At 37.8% G+C, this 24,074-nt stretch overlaps 1 protein-coding gene across 7 annotated transcripts in view; it reads right to left on the bottom strand.

The window, feature by feature from the left end:
• Nucleotides 1-492: 492 nt before the first annotated feature.
• The window catches only part of LOC123514609, a 71,114-nt gene continuing 47,532 nt past the window's right edge, over nt 493-24,074 (bottom strand). For 6 of the 7 annotated variants that reach the window (XM_045272582.1, XM_045272581.1, XM_045272579.1 and 3 more), the window contains 9 exons: nt 23,023-23,270; nt 21,581-21,974; nt 17,662-17,738; nt 14,411-14,552; nt 11,729-11,858; nt 8,277-8,506; nt 2,196-2,399; nt 1,495-1,655; nt 493-1,390 (listed from right to left, as the gene is read on the bottom strand). In XM_045272582.1, the coding sequence (XP_045128517.1) occupies nt 1,229-1,390; nt 1,495-1,655; nt 2,196-2,399; nt 8,277-8,506; nt 11,729-11,858; nt 14,411-14,552; nt 17,662-17,738; nt 21,581-21,974; nt 23,023-23,270 (1,748 nt within the window). In that variant the 3' untranslated portion in view covers nt 493-1,228. The remainder of the gene's footprint in view (nt 1,391-1,494; nt 1,656-2,195; nt 2,400-8,276; nt 8,507-11,728; nt 11,859-14,410; nt 14,553-17,661; nt 17,739-21,580; nt 21,975-23,022; nt 23,271-24,074) is intronic. The other variant, XM_045272583.1, reaches the window with a different exon arrangement.

Here is a 24,074-nt window from a genome sequence, read left to right on the forward strand (position 1 = left end):
CACATTATCACACTTTCCTGTTATACTCTCTAACATTCAACATTTGGATCCCATTTTGATACATACCTAATTTTAATTCTCATTACAATTTGACATTCTTATCATTTCTCTTACTTTCTTCTTTCCTCCAGCTTGAGTAAATAAAATTTCTACATTTTTTTCTGTGGTCCTCAACTGAAGAGGCTCAATAACATATTGCTTTTGCTTTTTAATTACTTTCAGTACTTCTGCTTCACATTTTCCAATGTGGTTTTTATGGAAAATATTTCCTTTACTATTTCTTCAGTAACATACATAAGTGAAAGATATTCTCATGTTTGCTAAAAATATATACACTTAATTATCTTCATTATTCTTATGCATGATCATCTGACTTATTTTTGTGTTTTTTCTATTCTCCCTATGTGTTCTACATATTACAAAAACACAAATGACTAGCTAGACTAATTCACACACTGGGATAAGATACACTCCAAATAAAAACATGTTGCAAGAATACCTAAATCTTATTGAACAAATTTTTACAATATGATTCATGGCACAAATTGTTTTACATTAAGTAACATAGTTATCGAGATAAATTGTGAGCTAGCAAATAAAAGTAATGCTAAGCAAAAATATAATAGAAATACCTGACAATCATACACAAACTTTAGCAAAACAATGCAATGTTATGCTTACAAAATATAAAAATATATACTGGGTTTATCATTCAACCCAAGTCTGTTGACTGAAAAACTTTCCTTCTTACATTTCTATAGAAAGGCCTTACTAAATGCTGCATATTTGATATTGGTTACATTTTGATTTCTATAATTATCAAAATTTATTAATTAGTATGAAGGTTTTGCGAGCACAAACTTACTATTGCAAAATACTACAAGGATAATATCCTGCTTCAATATCTAAAAGGAACTTAACAAATGACGAGTATCTGACTGACATTTTCTAACGTGATTTCTACTATTTTTTACTATTTTACCAGCATAAAGGGCTTGGGCAGCACAAACATGACTAATGGAAATAAATACTGCATGAATAAACTAGAGGCAAACTTGCGGTGTGGACCAATCATGAACACATCTGCCTCATTCTTTAAGACAAGATTCATTCAAGTTTTAGAAAGAAAATTATTCTAATTCAACATCAAAAATACTTTCATAATGTAATGAGTAAAAAGATAGAACATAAAATGCATTTTTGCCACACATCAGCATACTGTTGAAGTTCATTTAAATGAATTGTAAGTTAAATGATATTTTGCAACAGAGTTTTCCCAATAATTGAGCACAAGCAGGTGGTCACTGCATGCCAAATATATTCCTGAGGGTCGGTTGAGAGGGTAGTCTACATCTATGATGCATATGAATCTCTTGCAGTCATCAAACACCTGTAAAAAGGAATTGAACAAAATGTTTCATCTTGCTCTGAATTTAATTCCTATTACTAAATAGTGACCACACAAAACAAAAATGCAAAAACTTCCTAACTCACCTGGATCCGATGATTCCGGCTGTCAGCAACAAAAATGTTACCATTTGGGTCACAAGTGATGCCTGAAGGATCTACTAGACATCCAGGTTCACTCCCTGTGCTGCCAAATATACTCAGCAAACATCCGCTTGTATAGCAAACTTCATAGATGCAGTTCAATCCTGTGAATTCAAACAAGTCCCACATTTAAATTGACTGCATTCATTCATAAGACCCATATCTAACATCTAAATTTAACATATTACAACAGTACCTTGCCTTACTTCCAAAATTTATTCAATGACAGACCTAATACCTCAATTGGCTTATATGTCATATAAATTTTCCCCACTATAGTGAATTGGAATGCCATCAATCCTTTTTATAAATAAATAATAAATAAAAAAAAAAAATCACAATCTATCAGTGTTTTTTAATACAGTAAACTGTTGACGAAATTAATCACTGTTCATCACATTTGGTTATAAGGACCCCTTGAAGACTACTACTACTGCACACTCCCTCTTTTTTCATGTTTGAAAATTAGGGCAAATTTCATTATTGAATGCTTGCTTAATTTAACAAACATGTTAGGTATTAAAATGCAGGAATTGGCTGACACAATCAAGTGCATGCCAGAGATGAATTTTAGCTGTACAACAGACAGTAAATAAACTTGACGAGAACTGAAAACTGAATGAGAATGGGAATTGAATACCTACCTAGATCCCCCACATAGATCTTATCCTTGTAGCTTGTCATAAATCTGGGCTTGCTGAGACCCTCTTGATTGGCATGCAGTTGCAGGGGCACTCTCAATCTTGATAGTTCAATCTTCAGCTCAGGGCAGTAGGTAACAATGACTAAAGAGCCTAAATAAGCAGTTTCCACTGTCAACAGCTTTCCATCCTGAGTTAAACTCAATCCTGAAATAAAGTAAAATTCCAGGATATGCTTCAAAATTTGAAAGCACAAGAAATTATTCAATTATTTATTATTAAAGTGAACTTGAAAAGAAATTAAGATAACTGCCCTTATGTCCTTACTAAAACAGCCATCTACTATATTTTTACACAAAACAAACACACACACACAAAACAAACACAAACAAACACAAACACAAACACACACACACACACACACACACACACACACACACACACACACACACGGACCGGTAGCTCAGTGGTTAGAGCGCTGGCTTCACAAGCCAGAGGACTGGGGTTCGATTCCCCGGCCGGGTGGAGATATTGGGGTGTGTCTCCTTTCACGTGTAGCCCCTGTTCACCTAGCAGTGAGTAGGTACAGAATGTAAATCAAGCAGTTTTGACCTTGTTGTCCCGGTGTGTGGTGTGTGCCTATCCGAAGATCAGAAATAATGAGCTCTGAGCTTGTTCCGTAGGGTAACATCTGGCTGTCTCGTCAGAGACTGCAGCAGATCAAACAGTGAATTACACACACACACACACACACACACAGCAGATCAAACAGTGAATTACACACACACACACACACACAAGGTGGGAAAGGAGCTTGTAATGTTTGTCCCGTCTCCATATAGTCATGTTAACTGTTGAATTACTGTAGCCTGCGTTTGAGCCATCAGCTGGTTTGTTTACATCTGCGCAACATGGCGGCCGTGAACTCGAAGTCATGGAGGCTAGCCCAGCAGGAAACAACAAGGAAGATTTGGTTGAGAAGAGATCTCGGTGAAAAGGAAAGAGAAATGTTAAATGAGTTGAGAAAGGAGGCTTTGAAAAAAAATGAAGAGAGGACAGAAGAGGAGAAGAAAGAGTTTTCTGGAGAATCTTGGATATGAGACTGAGGAAGTGGTTCATAACCCAGAAAAGTACAGCAAGAAAGGACTAAAGAAACTTACATGAGCGAATGTAATGTATTCCAACATAAATGGAGTGATATCGGGATTTTAGAACTCAACGATTACTTGAGGGACAAGAACCCAGATATTGTGGGTCTTACTGAAACAAAACTGAGAGAGGAGAAGACCTGATGATGGTTGGAGAAGGAAATATAATGTTTGGAAAAGAAATAGAGTAGGTAAGATGGGAGGAGGAGTGATGTTGCTGGTTAAAAAGATATAAAGGTGGATCAAGTGAAAGAAGGTATGGGAAAGGCAGAAGTGCTAAAGATCAGAGCAGAAACTAATGAAGGAAAAAGAGGCACTACATAGTGGTGTACGTACCACCTAAGACAAATGCATGGTCAGTACAGGAATATGAAGAAATGATAAGTGATACAGGAACATGTCTGGAAGAAATGTTGGGTGGCTGTGAACGAACTATAATGATGGGAGATTTTAATTGTAAAGAGGTGTGTTGGGAGGACTGGTCAATGGAAGGATCAGAGACAACATGGGAAATACACTATTGACACTGGCAATGGAAAATGTGTTAACTCAGTGGGTCAAAGAAGATACTAGGTTTGGAGGAGAGGGAGCATCGTCAAGACTGGACTTGGTCTTTAGTACAGAGCCAATGGTCATTGAGGAGATGAGGGTGGAGTGCCCTTTAGCAAAGAGTGATCATGCAGTTTTGGAGTTCAAGGTGATAGATGAAGAGAAATCTAGAAGAAATGAAGAATATAAAGTGGGAAGATGGAATTATGCCAAGACAGATTTTGGAAACCTAAAGAAATTCTTTCAAGAGACAAATTGGATGAAATTCAAGAGTGCTAAGGAGCAAATGAAAAGTGGAAGGAATTTATAAAAATATACAAAGAAGGTGAGAAAAATTTGTACCAATAAGACAACATAGAGAAGTTGGAAAGCAGGACTGGTTTAACGATAGATGTGAAAAGGCTAGAACAAGAAAAGAGGATGCATGGAAGAGGTGGAGAAGGAAAAGACGGATTAAGCAGTGGGAAAGTTACAAAAGAGCAAGAAATGAATATGTGTTGATTAGAAGAGAAGAAAGAAAGAAACAAGAAAAGGATATAATTGATAAATGTAAAGACCAACCAAGGCTTTTTACAGACATGTGAACAACAACATCAAAAATAGAGAAAGTATTGAAAGTTTAGAAGTAAATGGAGTATGCAGTGAAGATCCCAGGAAATGGCAGAGGCTATGAATGGATGCTTTCGGAAGGTATTCACAAAGGAGACTGCTTTTGACAAACCACTGGTAATGGAACAGAAAGGGATTATGAAGGAGTTTCAAGTAACTGTGGAGGAGATCAAGAATATGATGGGGAGTTTAGAAGTGAGAAAAGCTGTGGGACCTGATGGGGTATCAGGATGGATTTTAAGAGAATGCAGGGAGCAACTGGCAGAAAAAGTTTGTGAAGTAATTGATGCCTCATTAAGGGAAGGTGTAGTGCCCCAAGACTGGAAAAGAGCTAACATTGTCCCAATCTATAAATCAGGTAACAAGAGAGACCCATTGAACTATAGACCAGTGTCACTTACAAGTGTGGTAGCTAAGATGTGTGAGAGGGTGGTGAAGAATAGATGGACAGACTTCTTGGAGAAAAATGACATACTTTGTGAGTGTCAATTTGGTTTTAGAAAAGGGCGTTCATGCACGACAAACCTGATATGTTACTATTCGAGGGTGATAGATGTAATACAGGAAAGAGATGGTTGGGCTGATGGAATATATCTGGATTTAAAAAGGCCTTTGATAAGGTACCACACCAGAGACTGATCTGGAAACTTGAAATGGTAGGAGGAGTGCATGGCAGTTTACTAAAATGGATGGAAGACTTTTGGTAGGAAGAGAAATGAGAACAATAATTAAGGACAGACCATCAGAATGGGGCTTGGTGGAGAGTGGAGTTCCACAGGGATCAGTGTTGGCACCAGTAATGTTCGCGGTCTACATAAATGACATGGTGGATGGGGTGTCCAGTTATGTGAGCCTATTTGCAGACGATGCAAAATTGTTAAGAAAAGTGAGATGTGACAAAGATTGCGAACTACTCCAGGAAGACTTGGACAGAATATGGAAATGGAGCTGTACATGGCAAATGGAGTTCAACACGACAAAATGCAAGAAAATAGAGTTTGGCAAGAGTGAAAGAAGAATCAGGAGTATGTACAAGATAGGAAATGAAGACATAAAACCAGTCATGAAGAAAAAGACCTTGGGGTGACAATTACCAATGACCTATCGCCAGAGAGACATATAAACAAAATAATTGGAGAAGTATTGAACTTATTGAGGAACATAAGAGTGGCGTTCGTATATTTAGATGAAGAAATGATGAAGAAAATAATTACTGCAATGATAAGACCGAGGCTTGAATATGCAACAATACAGTGGGCTCGAACTTAAAGAAACACATAAGGAAACTAGAGAAAGTACAGAGGGCTGCAACAAAAATGGTGCCTGACTTAAGAGATTTGACTTATGAAGACAGACTGAAAAGAATGCAACTTCCGACCCTGGAAAACAGAAGAGAAAGGGAGACCTGATAGCAATATACAGAGTGATGATTGGCATGGAAAAATGGATAGGGAAGATCTGTGTATGTGGAATGAAAGAATGTCGAGAGGGCATGGGAAAAACTAAAATGGCCACTTATAGGAGAGATGTGAAAAATATAGCTTCCCTCATAGAAGGGTGGAAGCATGGAATAGTTTAGACGTGGAAGTGGTCAACGCAAGGAATATTCATGATTTTAAGAAAAAGCTGGACATTAATAGATATGGAGACGGGACAACACGAGCATAGCTCTTTTCCGTATGTTACAATTAGGTAAATACACACACACACACACACACACACACACACACACACACACACACACACACACACACACACACACACACACACACACACACACACACAAACACAAGTTACAAAAGAGCAAGAAATGAATATGTGTTGATTAGAAGAGAAGAAAGAAAGAAACAAGAAAAGGATATAATTGATAAATGTAAAGACCAACCAAGGCTTTTTACAGACATGTGAACAACAACATCAAAAATAGAGAAAGTATTGAAAGTTTAGAAGTAAATGGAGTATGCAGTGAGGATCCCAGGAAATGGCAGAGGCTATGAATGGATGCTTTCGGAAGGTATTCACAAAGGAGACTGCTTTTGACAAACCACTGGTAATGGAACAGAAAGGGATTATGAAGGAGTTTCAAGTAACTGTGGAGGAGATCAAGAATATGATGGGGAGTTTAGAAGTGAGAAAAGCTGTGGGACCTGATGGGGTATCAGGATGGATTTTAAGAGAATGCAGGAGCAACTGGCAGAAAAAGTTTGTGAAGTAATTGATGCCTCATTAAGGGAAGGTGTAGTGCCCCAAGACTGGAAAAGAGCTAACATTGTCCCAATTTATAAATCAGGTAACAAGAGAGACCCATTGAACTATAGACCAGTGTCACTTACAAGTGTGGTAGCTAAGATGTGTGAGAGGGTGGTGAAGAATAGATGGACAGACTTCTTGGAGAAAATGACATACTTTGTGAGTGTCAATTTGGTTTTAGAAAAGGGCGTTCATGCACGACAAACCTGATATGTTACTATTCGAGGGTGATAGATGTAATACAGGAAAGAGATGGTTGGGCTGATGGAATATATCTGGATTTAAAAAAGGCCTTTGATAAGGTACCACACCAGAGACTGATCTGGAAACTTGAAATGGTAGGAGGAGTGCATGGCAGTTTACTAAAATGGATGGAAGACTTTTGGTAGGAAGAGAAATGAGAACAATAATTAAGGACAGACCATCAGAATGGGGCTTGGTGGAGAGTGGAGTTCCACAGGGATCAGTGTTGGCACCAGTAATGTTCGCGGTCTACATAAATGACATGGTGGATGGGGTGTCCAGTTATGTGAGCCTATTTGCAGACGATGCAAAATTGTTAAGAAAAGTGAGATGTGACAAAGATTGCGAACTACTCCAGGAAGACTTGGACAGAATATGGAAATGGAGCTGTACATGGCAAATGGAGTTCAACACGACAAAATGCAAGAAATTAGAGTTTGGCAAGAGTGAAAGAAGAATCAGGAGTATGTACAAGATAGGAAATGAAGACATAAAACCAGTCATGAAGAAAAAGACCTTGGGGTGACAATTACCAATGACCTATCGCCAGAGAGACATATAAACAAAATAATTGGAGAAGTATTGAACTTATTGAGGAACATAAGAGTGGCGTTCGTATATTTAGATGAAGAAATGATGAAGAAAATAATTACTGCAATGATAAGACCAAGGCTTGAATATGCAACAATACAGTGGGCTCCGAACTTAAAGAAACACATAAGGAAACTAGAGAAAGTACAGAGGGCTGCAACAAAAATGGTGCCTGACTTAAGAGATTTGACTTATGAAGACAGACTGAACAGAATGCAACTTCCGACCCTGGAAAACAGAAGAGAAAGGGGAGACCTGATAGCAATATACAGAGTGATGATTGGCATGGAAAAATGGATAGGGAAGATCTGTGTATGTGGAATGAAAGAATGTCGAGAGGGCATGGGAAAAACTAAAATGGCCACTTATAGGAGAGATGTGAAAAATATAGCTTCCCTCATAGAAGGGTGGAAGCATGGAATAGTTTAGACGTGGAAGTGGTCAACGCAAGGAATATTCATGATTTTAAGAAAAGCTGGACATTAGTAGATATGGAGACGGGACAGTACGAGCATAGCTCTTTTCCCGTATGTTACAATTAGGTAAATACAATTAGGTAAATACACAGAGAGAGAGAGAGAGAGAGAGAGAGAGAGAGAGAGAGAGAGAGAGAGAGAGAGAGAGAGAGAGAGAGAGAGAGAGAGAATGTGTTTAAAATCTAACTGAAAAATAAACAACACAATTCTTTCCTTACCATACGGCTTTTGTAGGAGATTTTTCCCCAGTATATTTGTGTAGGTTCCTTTAGCATCAAACAGAGCTATGAAGCTACTACAAATCACAGCAAAAGATCCATCCCACAGTTCAACTATAGATGATGGTCGTCGAAATCCCATGGAGGGCCCTGCAAGGCCGATGGGAGCTCCGTCATTGTTCAGGATAAGCACACGGTCATTGAAAGTGTCTGACACTATGATGTTCCCACTGCAAGACAGGATGATCAATATAAGCTCATTTCTCACATAAAGCAAAAACCAAACTTAGATTCATTAGCATACACAATCAGTATACAGTAAGGTCCTGGGTTACGTCAGTCTCGAGTTATGTCAAACTCGTAGTTACGTCAGTCCACTATAAGGCAATTTAAGATTAAAAAAATTGAAAATCTATAAATCGTAAAGCTCGGGATTTATTGTTATTGTTGACCACCAGGCGTCACTAGTGGTTACCCGCCACACCGCCCGCCTCACGCTTGAATACAATAACACCCTGCCTCAGTTCCACTACACCGTCGCCCCGGGCAAGAGTGTTACCCTACATCTGCGTTTACTGACTTTTTAGTATCTTGCTCAATGGCACCAGAGAAAACTCCTTAGTGACAGCAGTGATGCTAAGAAAAGGAAAACCATTACGCTACAAGAAGAAGTGGACATAATTAAAAGACATGAGAAGGAAGAAAATGCATCAGCGATCGGCCATGCGTTAGGGATGAGTCGGACGACTGTTGCTACCATTCTCAAGGACAAGGACCATATTTTGGCTCATGTGAAAGGCACTACTCCCATGAACTCTACAGTGATAACAAAGCAAAGATCAGGTGTGTTGATAGAGATGGAAAGACTGCTTTTGCTGTGGATTGAGGACAATAATCAGAAGAGCATGCCGCTGAGTAAGCAAATAATTTGTGAGAAAGCCCATACACTCTATGAGGCCTTGAAAAAAGAAAGTGACCAGGATGGAGAAACAATTGAAACGTTTGTGGTTTCCAAGGGCTGGTTTTGGTTTACACGTTTCAAAGTTAGAGGAAATCTAACAAACAGAAAAATGTGTGGAGAAGCTGCCAGTGCTAATGATGGAGCAGCAAAAGTGTTCATTGAAACCTTGGAAAAACTTATCAAAGAAGAGGGCTACATTCCACAGCTAATATTCAATGTGGACGAGATGGGACTGAACTGGAAGCGCATGCCCAGCAGGACATACATTGCAAAGGAGGAGAAAAGCATGCCAGGACACAAAGCCTCTAAGGAACGACTCACACTGCTCTTAGGGAGTAACTGTGCCGGCGATTTTAAACTGAAACCGCTGCTAGTTTACCACTCAGAAAATCCTAGAGCTATGAAGGGTATTCTTAAAGCTAGTCTCCCAGTTTATTGGAAAAGTAATACCAAGGCTTGGGTGACAGGGGCATGTTCATTGAGTGGTTCTCCAGTTGTTTTGTGCCTGACGTTGAGCACTACTGTGCACAGAAGAATCTGCCGTTTAAAGCACTACTGATTCTTGACAATGCTCCTGGTCATTCTGCAAGCCTAAGTGAACTCAACCCAAATGTTAAAGTTGTATTTATGCCACCAAACACAACGTTATTGATTCAGCCAATGGATCAAGGGGTGATGAGATCCTTCAAGGCCTATTACCTGAGAAGAACCTTCGAACAGGCCATCCATGCAACAGAAAATGGTGATAAAAGCCTGAAAGAGTTCTGGAAAGGTTTTAACATTTACAGTGCCGTGAAAAACATTGGAGAAAGTTGGGCTGAGGTTACACAGTCAAACATGAATGGTGTGTGGAAAAGCGTGTGTCCTAGCCTAGTGAATAACTTTCAAGGCTTTGATAGTGCTAGTGTAGAGAAGACCAAGAGCAATTGTGTAAAGCTTGGAAATATGTTAAGTCTGGACATAGAGGAGAGTGACATAAATGAGCTCCTTGATTCTCACGACTCAGAATTAAACGCCGAAGATCTGATGGAGCTGGGGAAACAAACGGAGGCTGATGAAAATGACAACATAGTGTTACGGCAGTTTACAATAAAAAACATGGCAAGCGCTTTTCAAGCCCTGGAAAAAGCAATGGTGTTCTTTGAAGATCAAGACCCAAATGCAGAACGCTTTGCCAGAGTTTACAGGGCAATGGAAGATGCAGTGACTTGCTACAGACAAATCTATGATGAGAAGAGATATGCTGCTAAACAGTCATCAATTCTTCAGTTTTTCAAGCAAGCTTCTCATTCCTCAGCCTCATCTCCAGCCTCAACTCCATCCACATCTTCAACTCCATCCTGAGTGTCAACTCCATCACGAGCATCAACCTCAAGCCAATGTTCATCCCCAGACTCCCCTGATGATGAACTTCCTACTTCAACATCACCTCAGAAACAGGTATGTTCCATTAACTTGGCTTTCAGCTTTCTTAAGTCAGATGATGAAACAGAAATAAATTTTATGTGAATTCAAACATTCTCGTATGATAAAAAAAAAAAAAAACTAAAAGTTGCTTATGTATGTTAATGTTAGGTTACAATATTTTTTGGCAGAATGAGTGAGCAAAAGAGGCAGCAGCTTTGTGTGAGGGAGGGAAGAAGAAAATGGGAAGCCTGTTACCATGACAACGGGAAGGAAAACGACCTTGAGGGCTCGTGCACCCACCATCACAACAATAACAACTTCGAAGCCTTCGCCTGGGCCACACGACACTCGCAGCTCACTTGCACCGTCTGCGCCTGTCTGCTGATCCCTATTGCCCTTTCCTATTGCATTTCCTGCTCCGCTGTCCACGCTTCTACTCCCACCGCACTGTACTACGCTCCCAGCCCTGGGCGTCACAACATTCGACCTGCCCACCCTCCTGGCGGCCTCAGGCGTCCACCCCTCTCGGCAACCTGCAGTCCTTCACGTTTGCGGCCCTAATCAACAACAAAAACAAGCTTGTGTTTCATATTCCTACATAGTTGTAAATAATATAACAATATAACCTTTTACTTACCTGAATGACCATAAACAATGATTGGTTGAAAACTTGATAATATGCTTTGAAATGTACAGAAACTCGAGTTACATACAAAATCGACTTACGTCATGTTTCAGGAACGTAACTCTGACATAAACCGAGACCTTACTGTATAAGAAAATTTGTTGGAGTTGTCCCTTTTTCCTTCCTCCCAAAAATTATAACCAATGATTAAGGTTTACTGCATCCCTTCAAGAATCAATAAAAAAACATGCTAACTCATGTTGAATGCAATGTGACACTTTTCTACATATGTCATATCATGAAATCTGTCACAGGCAGCAAGTTGACACTGATATTTAACCATCTTTCAGATGATTGATCCACTTGTCTAGAAATTTTGCAAAAATATTTACCAACTTTCCGATGATTGATCCACTTGTCTAGAAATTTTATAAAAAAAAATCTATCTCAAAGAAATACCTGGAATGTTCCATGACCCCAACTGGGCGATTCAAATCATGTGGGGCTTCAATGGAAGTTACAAAAGACAGTTTTGCTTCAACTACATTGAATGGTACAGTCTTGATCATAAGGTTCCCAAGAGTTTGTCCTGTGGAAAGAATTATTCTAATTAGAACAAGAAATGCAGTGAAAGAGAGAGAATCTCACATCTACAATAATAACAGATCATAATCTCCATGGGAGGAACTGCACACACCAAAAGGAAATTGTGTCACAACTTGTATCTACCTACTACCAGACTGGTAGTTACACACAGGAATACCAAGATAAAGCACCACACATATAAGATCATTCTTACTACAATGGCCCCCAGTGGAAAGAGATATTCATGTTGAACAGTGTACAATACCCAAAAAGTCTAGGCATTGCACAGCTGGCCAGACATCCAGATCAAGCTCCACCAGTATACTACATCTGTCCCTTCATAATGAGACCATTTTATACTCTGCACATACTTCAATCATGAGACCACAGCAAATACTAAGTACTTCCTAAAGAATGCCCCACACGCTTAACTGGGTCCATACTAGAGATGTACCAATACCAAAATTTTGGCTGATTACGATACCGATACCAATACCGCCTAATTGGGCCGATACCGATACTACTACTTATAGTGATTACTGCACTGGACACCAGGATGAGTTGGTGGACGGCGAGCGTTATCAGATGGGAGGCTTTGTTTTGGGGATGCTGTAAGTCGTTCTGAGAACGTTTGTGAAATAGGAGCAATTCTAGAAGGTTTTTGAAGCCATTTGCAAAGGTAAATTACTCAGTAATTAGAATGAATATCTTCTCAGTCTTCTGATTCTTGTCAGTTATTTTAAATTCTTACTTCTTACTCCTTTAGCGACCATTTGGTCTTGTGCATTTTCATTATTAATTTTATTGACAATATTTTGGCTATCAAAAATACTTTTAAAATTATTAAAATTGCAAAACAGACAAAATATTAGCAAAAGAAACACATTTTGTTGTGTATGTTTCTCTTTAATTAAATCTGACATCCTTTGATATTAATTCATTAGACATTAGTAGACCAATTCAGAAAAATGAGCTTTCACCTAATCTTTTCAATTAAATAGAAAAAAGTTTAGTTTATTCTAAATTTCTAGTGTATTGCTATGATCTTAAATAATTAATATGCAACAAATACTACACAATGCACATGATTACAAAACAGAATTGTTACTTTCTTAGTTATGGAATTTTTACATCCTTAGGTTAACACAAGTAACTCAAAAATTAAACTTGCATTAAAATTAATATACATATATAATTAAAGCTTCCACCTATTCCAGTATGATATCTTGGAAATGGCTACCACTAGCACTGTTAATTATAAATCAAATAAGAATATGCTGTTATTTACAATACTGCAAAATGCCTATATATATATATATATATATATATATATATATATATATATATATATATATATATATATATATATATATATATATTAAATCATTTTGTTGGATTCTCAATATCTGAAGTTTGACATTCTTAGATTACAGTTCAAAAACATAAGCTTTTCACCTGTGTGAACTTTGTGTGGGTGGAGGAGCAGCGTCTGACTGAGAGACAGTGAGAATGCGTGGCGACTCATGACCGACTGTCTGACAGGATGCCGGAGTTCAGCCTATACGCATTTCATACACGTCCAATTTAGAGGTGGTGGCTTATTACCACAGAAAACAGTATTCTATGACATACGGTAATTACCACAGAAACTTAATACGCCATATCATATTAATTTGGTATCATCAATATCTTATATCGAATATATCACAAAGTAGTAAATTCCTTTTAGGTATCGGAAGTATCGGCATAAAATAAGCCAATACCGATACCCAAAAAATGGGCCGATACCGATGCATCGGTACATCTCTAGTCCATAAAGCTATAGGCCACACCAAGACAATGCTTCCTAAGGATCAACAAGATGGCACTCACCAGTCACTTTCCAGTCATCTTTATCATGTATGATTTTTCTTGTTTACTGCACAGCCATTCCTCTTATTCAGAGTTCTTTTCACAAATTTTATACACTTTAAATGTAGTCATTCCCTACACCACCTACACCTACCTACACCTACACCACCATTTTCCTAGTTAATCAGGGCTAAGACAGCACCTCTCAACAGAGGGCTTAGTTTTGGCATTTGGAAACCAGTACCCCAAGAGGATGCACTTCCTAACCTTGGACCATGGCCTTGATTTGAACCTATTTTGCTTGAGGACCCCTCGACCCAATAAGTACTCACGGTCCCACAGTACCACAGTAGCTCCGTACCATACGTCTCTTTTCTCTTTACTAATTTATTGTTCTCAATTCTCTTCATAAACCCAAATCATCTTACAACACTGATCTGTTGCCCTGCCAATTCTCCTATATTATTCCACACACATTTCTCTAAGAATTATATCCATGAAATTTAGTCATATATTAGGACTGGACTTGACCAGGCCTGTATTATTAATTCTTGTATGATTCTATCAGAATTTTCAATTTCATTTTCAATGATTGCTACATTGCATAAAAAGTAAAGGAAAGATGATCCTAAGAAACAGGGTATAGCTTCCAGAAACTAGGAAACACTTTTCTTTTGCCTTATTAAAATTGACAAGAAGCAGTACCTTCAAACATATCTTCACCATTAAGGCTTTCCTGCTTGACCAACTCTTCCTCTGGCAATGGGATGTCTTCCTCACAGTACGAAACTTCCTCTTCCACAAGCACATCTTCTGTCTCAGAATCAACTTGTTTATTCCTGGAGGACTATAAGACATAAATGAGAATGAATATCTGTATACTATCTCCCTTTTACTAAAAACATTTTAATTCTTCCGTAAAAATTAACATGTTGCTATCCATGTTCCTTTGAATTGGTTTTCAGGATATATAAGCAACATGAAAATGTACATTCCAAATCACATCACAGTATGTGAAGATTATTTACTTATAAAAATAAGTAGTTAAAAATAGATAAAGAAATGAAAAGTACATGCAAATAAAATTCTTGAGTTCTAGATTTTAACATTTTTCAATAATAATAATAATAATAATAATAATAATAATAATAATAATAATAATAATAATAATAATAACAACAATAATAAAAAACACTCACTCACTTAATCCTCTATGTCCAACACAGTCTCCAAATAAAAGAATAAAATAATAGAGGTCAAGTGTCTTGAAATCTGCCTCTTAACTCTTAAAATGTGGGTGTTGACAATATAGTCGACAGTCAGTGTGTGGGGCTTAAACTGCAGGTGTCAACAACAGTCAACACCATTTTTTTATCTAGCACACTGTCAGATTTGATTTGTTTGTTCTAAAATATGTTAGAGATACTGTTTTCTTTGAAACAATATCCAACAACACTCCTCTGACCATGTATATGCTAATCTATGCATTGCACTAGATAAGAGAAGATGTCTGCTATATCTCCCACCTCTTCTCAGCCTCCCTTTCAATTTCAGCCACAAAATTGTGGCCCTTTGACTTCTACACCTATCAAGGATTTTGGGAGGACCTTGAATGATACTGAAATTGAAGGAGAGTTCAATAAGACAGTCAAGCACCATTATGGATAATGATATAGATACCACACTCAGTGACTACAGTGATGGTGATGAAATGGGATTAGGGTCTGTTATTAGTGACAGCAGTACTACTACTCCATCTCCAGAACCTAGTAATAAGAGAAAGGGGAAAGAAAGATCCTTTACTAAAAACAAACAGTTCTATGGCAAGGGTAAGCAAAAGAAGGTGGCGGGAGATTCACGTCCAACCGCCAGTGGTGCTAACTTTGCACCCTTCTTTCTCTCTCTGGCTCTACAAAAACAGTTTCATCCATCATCATGTCTTTTCCCAGCTACTACACAAAGGGGAAAGAACATGAACAGGAGAAAACAGGCAGCATGTCACTTGTAACATATCTGCTGACAACACCAGTACTACCTCGGACCTCGTTTTTGTGCACCAACACTACTAGATGCTCCTCATTTCACATTAATAAGGAAAATTCACACAGCACTTTCTCAAATGTGTCTGGAAAATGAAAGAAACCAAAGTGGACAAGAGAGGAAGTGTTTGAAGAAGGCAGCAAGCTAGATAGGAGTTCCTGCTGCTGCAGCTACCACCATCCCTTACCCTACCACTGCCCAACACTATAATGCCTTGTAATGCACTTGTCTGGAGTGATGGCAGCGACTTTATTCCAGACATAAATCTGGATGCTGAGGAAACAATTATTTGCAAAGGCAATGCAAATGTTATGTTTTTCCTATAGTAAATGTTTGGTATGGTATGCCTATCCTAGCAATGCCAGAAACAGTGTTCACAATAAAGCGTGTGATGCAACGGGCAATTCATAATAATTTGTGAAAGTTACTTTGTGTGCTCTACAAAAGTTGAAATACTTATTGTTTCTTTTACTTTTCATCATTTCTTATCATTCAATCTAACTGTGGCATTCTGACATGGTAAATATTAGCTCTACACTCAGCTTAGCAAGTAACGCTAACCACTGATTTCCAAAAGTAAGTGGTGTTTAGGTCTTATGGTTTTTTTTTTCCTCATAAACCATATGAGGGTGATAAATTATTTCTAAATCATGCAACGGAAGTTTACTAAGGGTGGACAATTGTCTTTAATGCGTTATTTGTTATCTTTATTCAAAATTCCTTATTTTTTCTATGAGTGGTCATATAGCCTTTATATCAGTGTCAAAAGACAGCTGAGAGTATGTACTTTACAGAGATATAACATTCACGTGTGTGAGTTGAGTAGGAGTGAAAATACAAGAGGTTCAAGTTAGGTAGGTATTTGCTTGAATATGCCCACATTGGAGGTCAGGCCCACGCTTTAAGAGTAAAGAGAAATACAAGTCGGCAGGGAGTTTCAGAGTTTACCAAAGAAAGGAATGAAAATTGAGAGTACAGATTAACTCATGCATTAAGGAGGTGGGCATAATAGGAATATAAGAAAGAATACTAGCTAGCTTGAAGGATTAGAAGTCAATTTTTTTGTAGGAACAGGTTGAATGTAGGTTGACTTCCTGCAAGAAGGAAAAAGTATAAGATGATAGATAGACTGAGTTGAAAGTGTTTGACTAAGCAAGGTGCAAGTTACAGACTAAGCAAGGTGCAAGTTACAGAGACCATTAAGAGGGACACCATCAGGTCCATAAGCCATCCAAGAATATAGGCCAGCAACTGCATGGAAAAGCATAGTTGTGAAGCATGTCAACAGGTAGCATGAACTAGTCAGAGGTAGTTTTTAGTAAGGACTTGAGGGAAGGATTCAACTTTAAAAATAAATGAGTTGGCAGTGGTGCCATTATGATGAAAATATAAAGGAGGGAAGACAAAGAAGCAGTTATTTTTTGGCCTTCAGGAACTAATTAAGTAAAAAAAAAAAAAACAGGTTTCACTATATGAGATTATGATTGGAGGAGCCTAATAGAGAAGATAGGGTAGCAGAGTAAGCAAAGGTATTCGAGGTTAGGAAAAGATCAAGAAATGTTGGATGTACGTGTCTCCAAGACAGTCTGGAGTAAATGTAGGGTGTTGCACCAGTTGCATTTGGTCAACTAGAATGATCAGTGATTGACTAAAAAAAAATTATTTCTTAATTTCTTTGCACACAATGATATCAGAGTTCAGTGTTAAGTTATTGCATATGAAATAAATATGTAACTACACATGTTGTAAGACATCAAAATGAACAATACTGCCAGGTTGCTTATGCCCACCTATCTCTCTCTCTCTCTCTCTCTCTCTCTCTCTCTCTCTCTCTCTCTCTCTCTCTCTCTCTCTCTCTCTCACATGATGAAAAAAATTCTTCATAATACTATTCATGAAACAATCCAAGTTCTGACCTGTGTAAGCCGAGCCAAAATTCTGGCAAAGTCTTCAGGGTTGTTCCCTTTACGTCTTGGAAAACGACGGCACACATCTGAGGAGAAAGGGTTGTCTTTTATTGGTGCATATCATATAGGAAGAATAAATTCAGGGTAATGTCTAAGAGCTACTAACAAGATACTGATCCCATCAGAGAGTCTAACTATGAACTAAACAAAAACATATTAAACCTTAACTGATAGGATGCTTTTAGGAGTTACTGTATTCATCTCCATCTATGGGTCAAATTCATATACTTCTAAAACATCAGAAAATTATCTTGGCTACACAAGTGACTTGTTTGCCTCATTTTGATACTGATTGCAATGATGTACTTCTTATTCTTAGCACACAGTGTTATTTGAGTGATTAATGCATATCAAATAATTACATAACTGGCACATGCTGTGACACTTCCGCTAGAATTAACACCTGTTACATTTACCCACTCTCTCTATCCCTCTCCCTCTCTCTCTTGCTTTAAAAAGGCTAACTACAGTCACACTATGTATATATGTATATATCTCCTAATTGTAACTGTTAGTTATTAATAAATGTTGAAATTCTCTCTTTCTCTCTCTCTCTCTCCCTCTCTCTCTCTCTCTCTCTCTCTCTCTCTCTCTCTCTAGACAAACATGACAGCATGGAAAAGTAATCAATCATATATAATACTATTCATGAAACACAATCCCAGCACATTCCTCATAATGAAATGATGTATGATGATTTCCTACCTGATAAGGAGAGAGGCAGAGATAAATACAGAACACCTCTGATCAGTCTATAGCCAATCTCCACCACTAACATTTACTTGCACACCTACTGTATAGAATCAATATTCAGTGATTCTCAAACAATAATATATGGTTAAAATAAACTCTATACATAATGATGGGATTTTTCTTCCCGTGTCTTAGGAGCTGCCAGATACTCAAAGGCAGGAAAATGTGGACTGACTGTATGAATGGAAAGTATTGCTTGGCTCATTGGGAAGTTAAGTTAATGTTAAGGATTAGAATGTACCATGCAGACTGCAAACATCATATGGCACTACAGAAGAAGTGGTGTGACGACAGGTTGTGTTAAGATTAGATGGAGAACTTTAGTGGTATGTGGAAACAACATAAGGATAGGGATAGAAAAGAAAGGGGACTACAGAAAGACAGGAAGTTTGGGATAAGGATGAAAGATGAGGGAAGAAAGTAAGGCACTCATCATACAAACATTTTCAAGCATTATGTATAACAGATATATATAGATGAGAGAGCACACCATTTAGAAAAAAAAAATTTAATGAAATTTTAACTACTTCCACAACTAAACAATACTAACAGTATCTACTGTAAAAAAAAAAGCCTTTCACAGCATTCCACAACACTCACCCGGGAACACTACAAACTACTCTATTAAAACACTGCAGCAAGCATTAAGGACCACACTGAAAATAATTCCTAAAGATTCTGTGATCATGCATAACCAACTAGTGCCAGCAGAAGAATGTTAACCTGATTACATGTTGTCTAAGAAACTCTGCATACAACATATCTGACTTACAACTAAAGTGCTATCTGAAATCTATTTTTTTTCAAGAAGCTTTTTCAACTCTTAGATGCATTTGTTAAACACCACACTATGCATTGTAAGATACATATTTTACAGTACATTTAAATGAGAATTTAAAATAAAAAAAATTCCAATTCATTCAATATTCAAGAATAATCTTCCCATTCAACTGGGTTTCTTTGCTTCCAATGGTGATTTAGGAATGCAGTATTGTTGTAAGGCAGGTATCTCAGCAGAAAATAGTACAGATATGTGGAAATCATTACAGGTAAGTATAGAAGGCAGGTCATAGAGTCCTATAAATGCTATGGGAACAAAGAGAATAAGGAAACAAAAATACAAGTGCAAAGAAGGTCAAAGGGAGCAGGTCAAAGACTAAAGCAGGACATTTTCCCAGCGACATCGTGCCATGCAACACCATTAACGATGACGTCACAGATTGTTTGACTTGTTGTCAAGGATTTATCTCAACAGGGAGAAGGTTGTTGAAAGTCTTTAGTGAATATACTGTAATATATATAATAATGTAGTATATTATCATTATTCACCTACCACCAGAGGTGTGGAGTCTGATTGTCAAAAGTCCGACTCGACTCCAGTAAATTTAAATGTTGTGACTGACTCCGACTCCGACTCCAGAAAATTTGAAGGTTGCGACTCCGACTCCAGAAAATTTGAAGGTTGCGACTCCGACTCCAGAAAATTTGAAGGTTGCGACTCCGACTCCAGAAAATTTGAAGGTTGCGACTCCGACTCCAGAAAATTTGAAGGTTGCGACTCCGACTCCCTTTTTTTTTTTTTTTTTTTTTTTTTTTTTTTTTTTTTTTTTTTTTTTACAGTACAACGATATAGTCTATTTTTTTTACATCAGGGATGGTGGCCAAGGGAAAAGATTAAGCAAAAAGCCTGCTAGTTGCCACACCCAATAAAGATGAAAGTGAAGAGAATCAATACTTACATATTTTCAAGTCAATCCATAATAAAAGTGTACTTGACGATTAAATAATTATCATAAATTAATAAAAATTATCTTTAAATGTAGTGTTTGATTGGACACATCCTCCACAAAGTCAATTTCTCCCAATCTCCACGAAGTGGAATCTTTACTCGAAAATTTATCACGTAAAGGAGTCGGAGTCGCTCATATTTTTACCGACTCCGACTCCGACTCCGACTCTGACTGACTCCAACTCTGACTCTGACTCTGACTCTGACTCTGACTCTGACTCCGACTCCGATTCCGACTCTGACTCTGACTGACTCCGACTCTGACTCTGACTCCGATTCCGACTCCAGCCAAAAGTAGCCGACTCCTCAACTCCTCGACTCCGACTCCACACCCCTGCCTACCACTGCAGAATGGTCATGAATAAAACCATGAGATCATCAGCTACTGCATTACCATCCATTATGGCTTCACTTACTTGAGGACAGGTGGAATACACCTTGATTGACTTGGTTTGAGACCAGACACTACTGTGGAACACCTCACAACCCAAATATATTTCACCTTCTAGGGACAGTTCCCTGAGCAACCTTGGTTAATAGCATCCACACTTGATGTGGTGATTTAGCTTCTGCTGTGTTTGTTTTGGTATTTGGCTGTCTCGCTGCCCGCGTGGTGGTATTGCTATCTTTCTTGACATGCTGTGCATTATTACTTCCCAAAACGTGTCATCGAACATGCTATCGCATGATGTAATATTGCAGGAAAAGAGTGACCACGTGATACAGGCTTGAGGGATTGGAAGGATTGCAGAGACAAAACGGAAAGCAGTCACAGATCCTTGAACATACAATATAACAAAATAAGCATGACACATTTGTGAGGGAAGCCAATATATGCACAGCCTGTACAGAAAGTTACTTCATCCAGTCAGCAACAGAGCAACTTTTCATGTAAAGGATTTTACGTCTAAGAGGGGGAATACTGATTTACCAAGGCAAGTTAATTTACTCTGATCAGTAACTGATGTCTTAGCAACACCATCCACATACACAGACACAATTAGCTGCCCACTTTCCCCTGTTACTTCAAGAGTTATCACATCATCCTTCGCTAATCCAACAATTAATGACAAAGAAACAAAGAAAAATTGTGCGTGCATATAAGCACACACACGCGTGCACACAAGCACACACAGGATGATCAGATTTCCTCTGCCTGACCCTTCCATAACATAATCACACCCTTTAACAACAAGTTCCCACCTATAACTCAAAATCTCCAGATTTGAGGGTTATCCACCTCTTGCATACTGTGCCTCAAATGATCCATGCATCTTCAAGATTACACATGCAATATGTTATTTTAAGTTTTAGTTCTACACAAACCTGGATGAAAAGTGTGACTTATGAATTTGTTTGGAAAGCAAATCTTTCTACTTGAGTTTTCATGATCCCCAAAACATTCAGTGGTGGTCTCAATTGGTTGCTCCAGTGTGCTTTGCTTCTTTTTTGAAGCATCTTTTTCAGAATCAACAACTTGATTAGGACAATATTTTGCATCAATTTTATGAATTGGGATGGAACAACATTCTTCCTCAATGCAAGGAAGTGGTCTTGCATATGGTGTTCTCCTATAATTAATTACTGCCCGAACACCTTGTTTTTCCTGAGCCTCAATGACTGGTTCTTCGTGGCCAACAGGAGAACTGCATGACACTCCTGAATCTTGTATGCTTGTTACATTCTCCTTGCGTGAAGCTTTAGGCACCTCGAAAAGGGGCTAAGAAAAACAGAAAAAAAAATCAATGAGCAAACAAGAATTTAGTATAATGATCTGCACAAAGAATCAATACAAATGTCAATCAATTTTCTCTCTATTCCTCTGAAGCCTCACTCCCTCTAGAAGCATTCCATACAGGACTGGCCACATTTTTTTTCTTTCTAATAACACCTCTATGATCCATGTACTAGTACTCCACTAACCTATCCATGTGACCTAGCCTTCGCTCTTATGAGGGCCTTAGACTTAACTCAAGCACTTTCTTTACACTATTTTCTCTGGATATGGCCATACCATCTTGTGTTCCACCACTCTACAACTAACACCAATTGTAATGGTGCTCATTCTCCCCTTACTTAATCTCTGACAAAGATATAAATAGAATGGATGAGATCCATAGTCCCATAAAAAAAAATTAAGCATCTGCTCATTCTGATTTTTTTTTTTCTTTTTTGGCACAAAATGAGCAAGTCTCTTAAAAATAAAAGCAAGGAACATTTTAACCAATAAAATAGAAATTCTCGTTAATTAACTAATCACCCAAGAATAAAAAGTTACTGAATCTAAGATAATTGTTTAACTATATATAATATTATTTGCAATATCTAACTTTTTTCTCACTAATACAAACTTGCATCATTCCAAACTCATGCATGTAAAGCTCAGAACCAAATGATGACAATACATAGAAGTCTCATTATACAAGCATCCTTAATGTGATAAACCAATGATTTAAAATGCACTGAGTGAATTACTCTACCTGATGCATTAAGTATACACTGGCAAGTCTTAGACACATTTTGTAGGATTAATTAATATAAGAGAGTTCTTTGTAAGCTGTTTTCTCTTTCAGTTTGCTTTATCAACAGTTCCAGAATATAAACAAGTTTGTTGCATTGTATCATATGTTTAGCTTGAAAACTTACTTTTGACAGGGTTACAAACCTAACCCAGATTATTACTAGTTTTGTTGTTTTACATGAAAATTCTACATATGAGCAACCCAAATGGAACCATAACTTCTCATATCACTGGAATAATACAATACCTGAACAGATTTGATATCTGATGGAGAAAATGGTAGTTTTGTCCTCTTTGAAATCTTGCATGTTCTCCCAGAGATCTGTAGATTTACTTCTAAAATATCTGAATTGTTTTTGTTGCTCTTGTTGTTGATGCTGTTGCTGTTGTTGATGCTGTTGCTGTTGTTGATACTGTTGCTATTGTTGTTTGTGTCAATACTGCTGTTGATTTCATGTAGGGCTGCTTCAACAAGGGAATCAGACATCCCTAAGGCTGAGAAAAAACAAAGATCTTTAAATAATCAGGGAATACATTAAGTAATCCACTAAGGCTCTTAACTAACATACCAGTATTGAAATGTTACCACTTTGTTACATTCAGCATATTTTTAAGCTATAGAAGATTGTCCCTAAATTGAAAGAATAGTGTCATTGCATTTCCTGCATGTTGTAAAATAAAGTTTAAAGTCCACTGGATTTTAACAATTGCTGCAATTACAAATGGTTTTAAACGTCTAGCATGATATAGCAGGAAAAGTTCTGCTGTCAAGCTAAGCTTAATACACATACCGTAAGTGGGGAAAAAAATTCAGCCACTCATCAACACATTATATGAAGCACCAGGCATAAAAAGGCAGTCACATGCCAATCTTGCCCAAATTAGGCTTATTGCACGTAACACTATTTTCATCCTTCTATCCACTGGCAGTGGATGCAACTCTTGCAACATTAAAAATAAACTAGAAAATCCCTACAAAAATGTGTGCATGTTCCCTCATATCTACTGCAACCCAGGAGCACGGGTCCAAAATCCCGGGAGGTAAGGTAGGGAGGGAGGGAGTGGCAAGGCGGTGAGGTCAAGCCAAACTCACCCAGCAGTCAAACCACAGTTTGGCACATCAGCAATGACATAGTCCCTAACTTTCTATACGTACGCTTTTGTGATAGATTACTCTGTGATGCTACCTATTTTCTGCATATAGCAATAGATATCCCTCATTATATGGCATAACACTATTGTAAAAATAGTGCAACAATGTCTGGCCATCATTCTGGTGTGAGAAACAAAGTTTACTTT

This window comes from Portunus trituberculatus, chromosome 38, assembly GCF_017591435.1.
Source record: "Portunus trituberculatus isolate SZX2019 chromosome 38, ASM1759143v1, whole genome shotgun sequence".
Lineage (NCBI taxonomy): Eukaryota > Metazoa > Arthropoda > Malacostraca > Decapoda > Portunidae > Portunus > Portunus trituberculatus.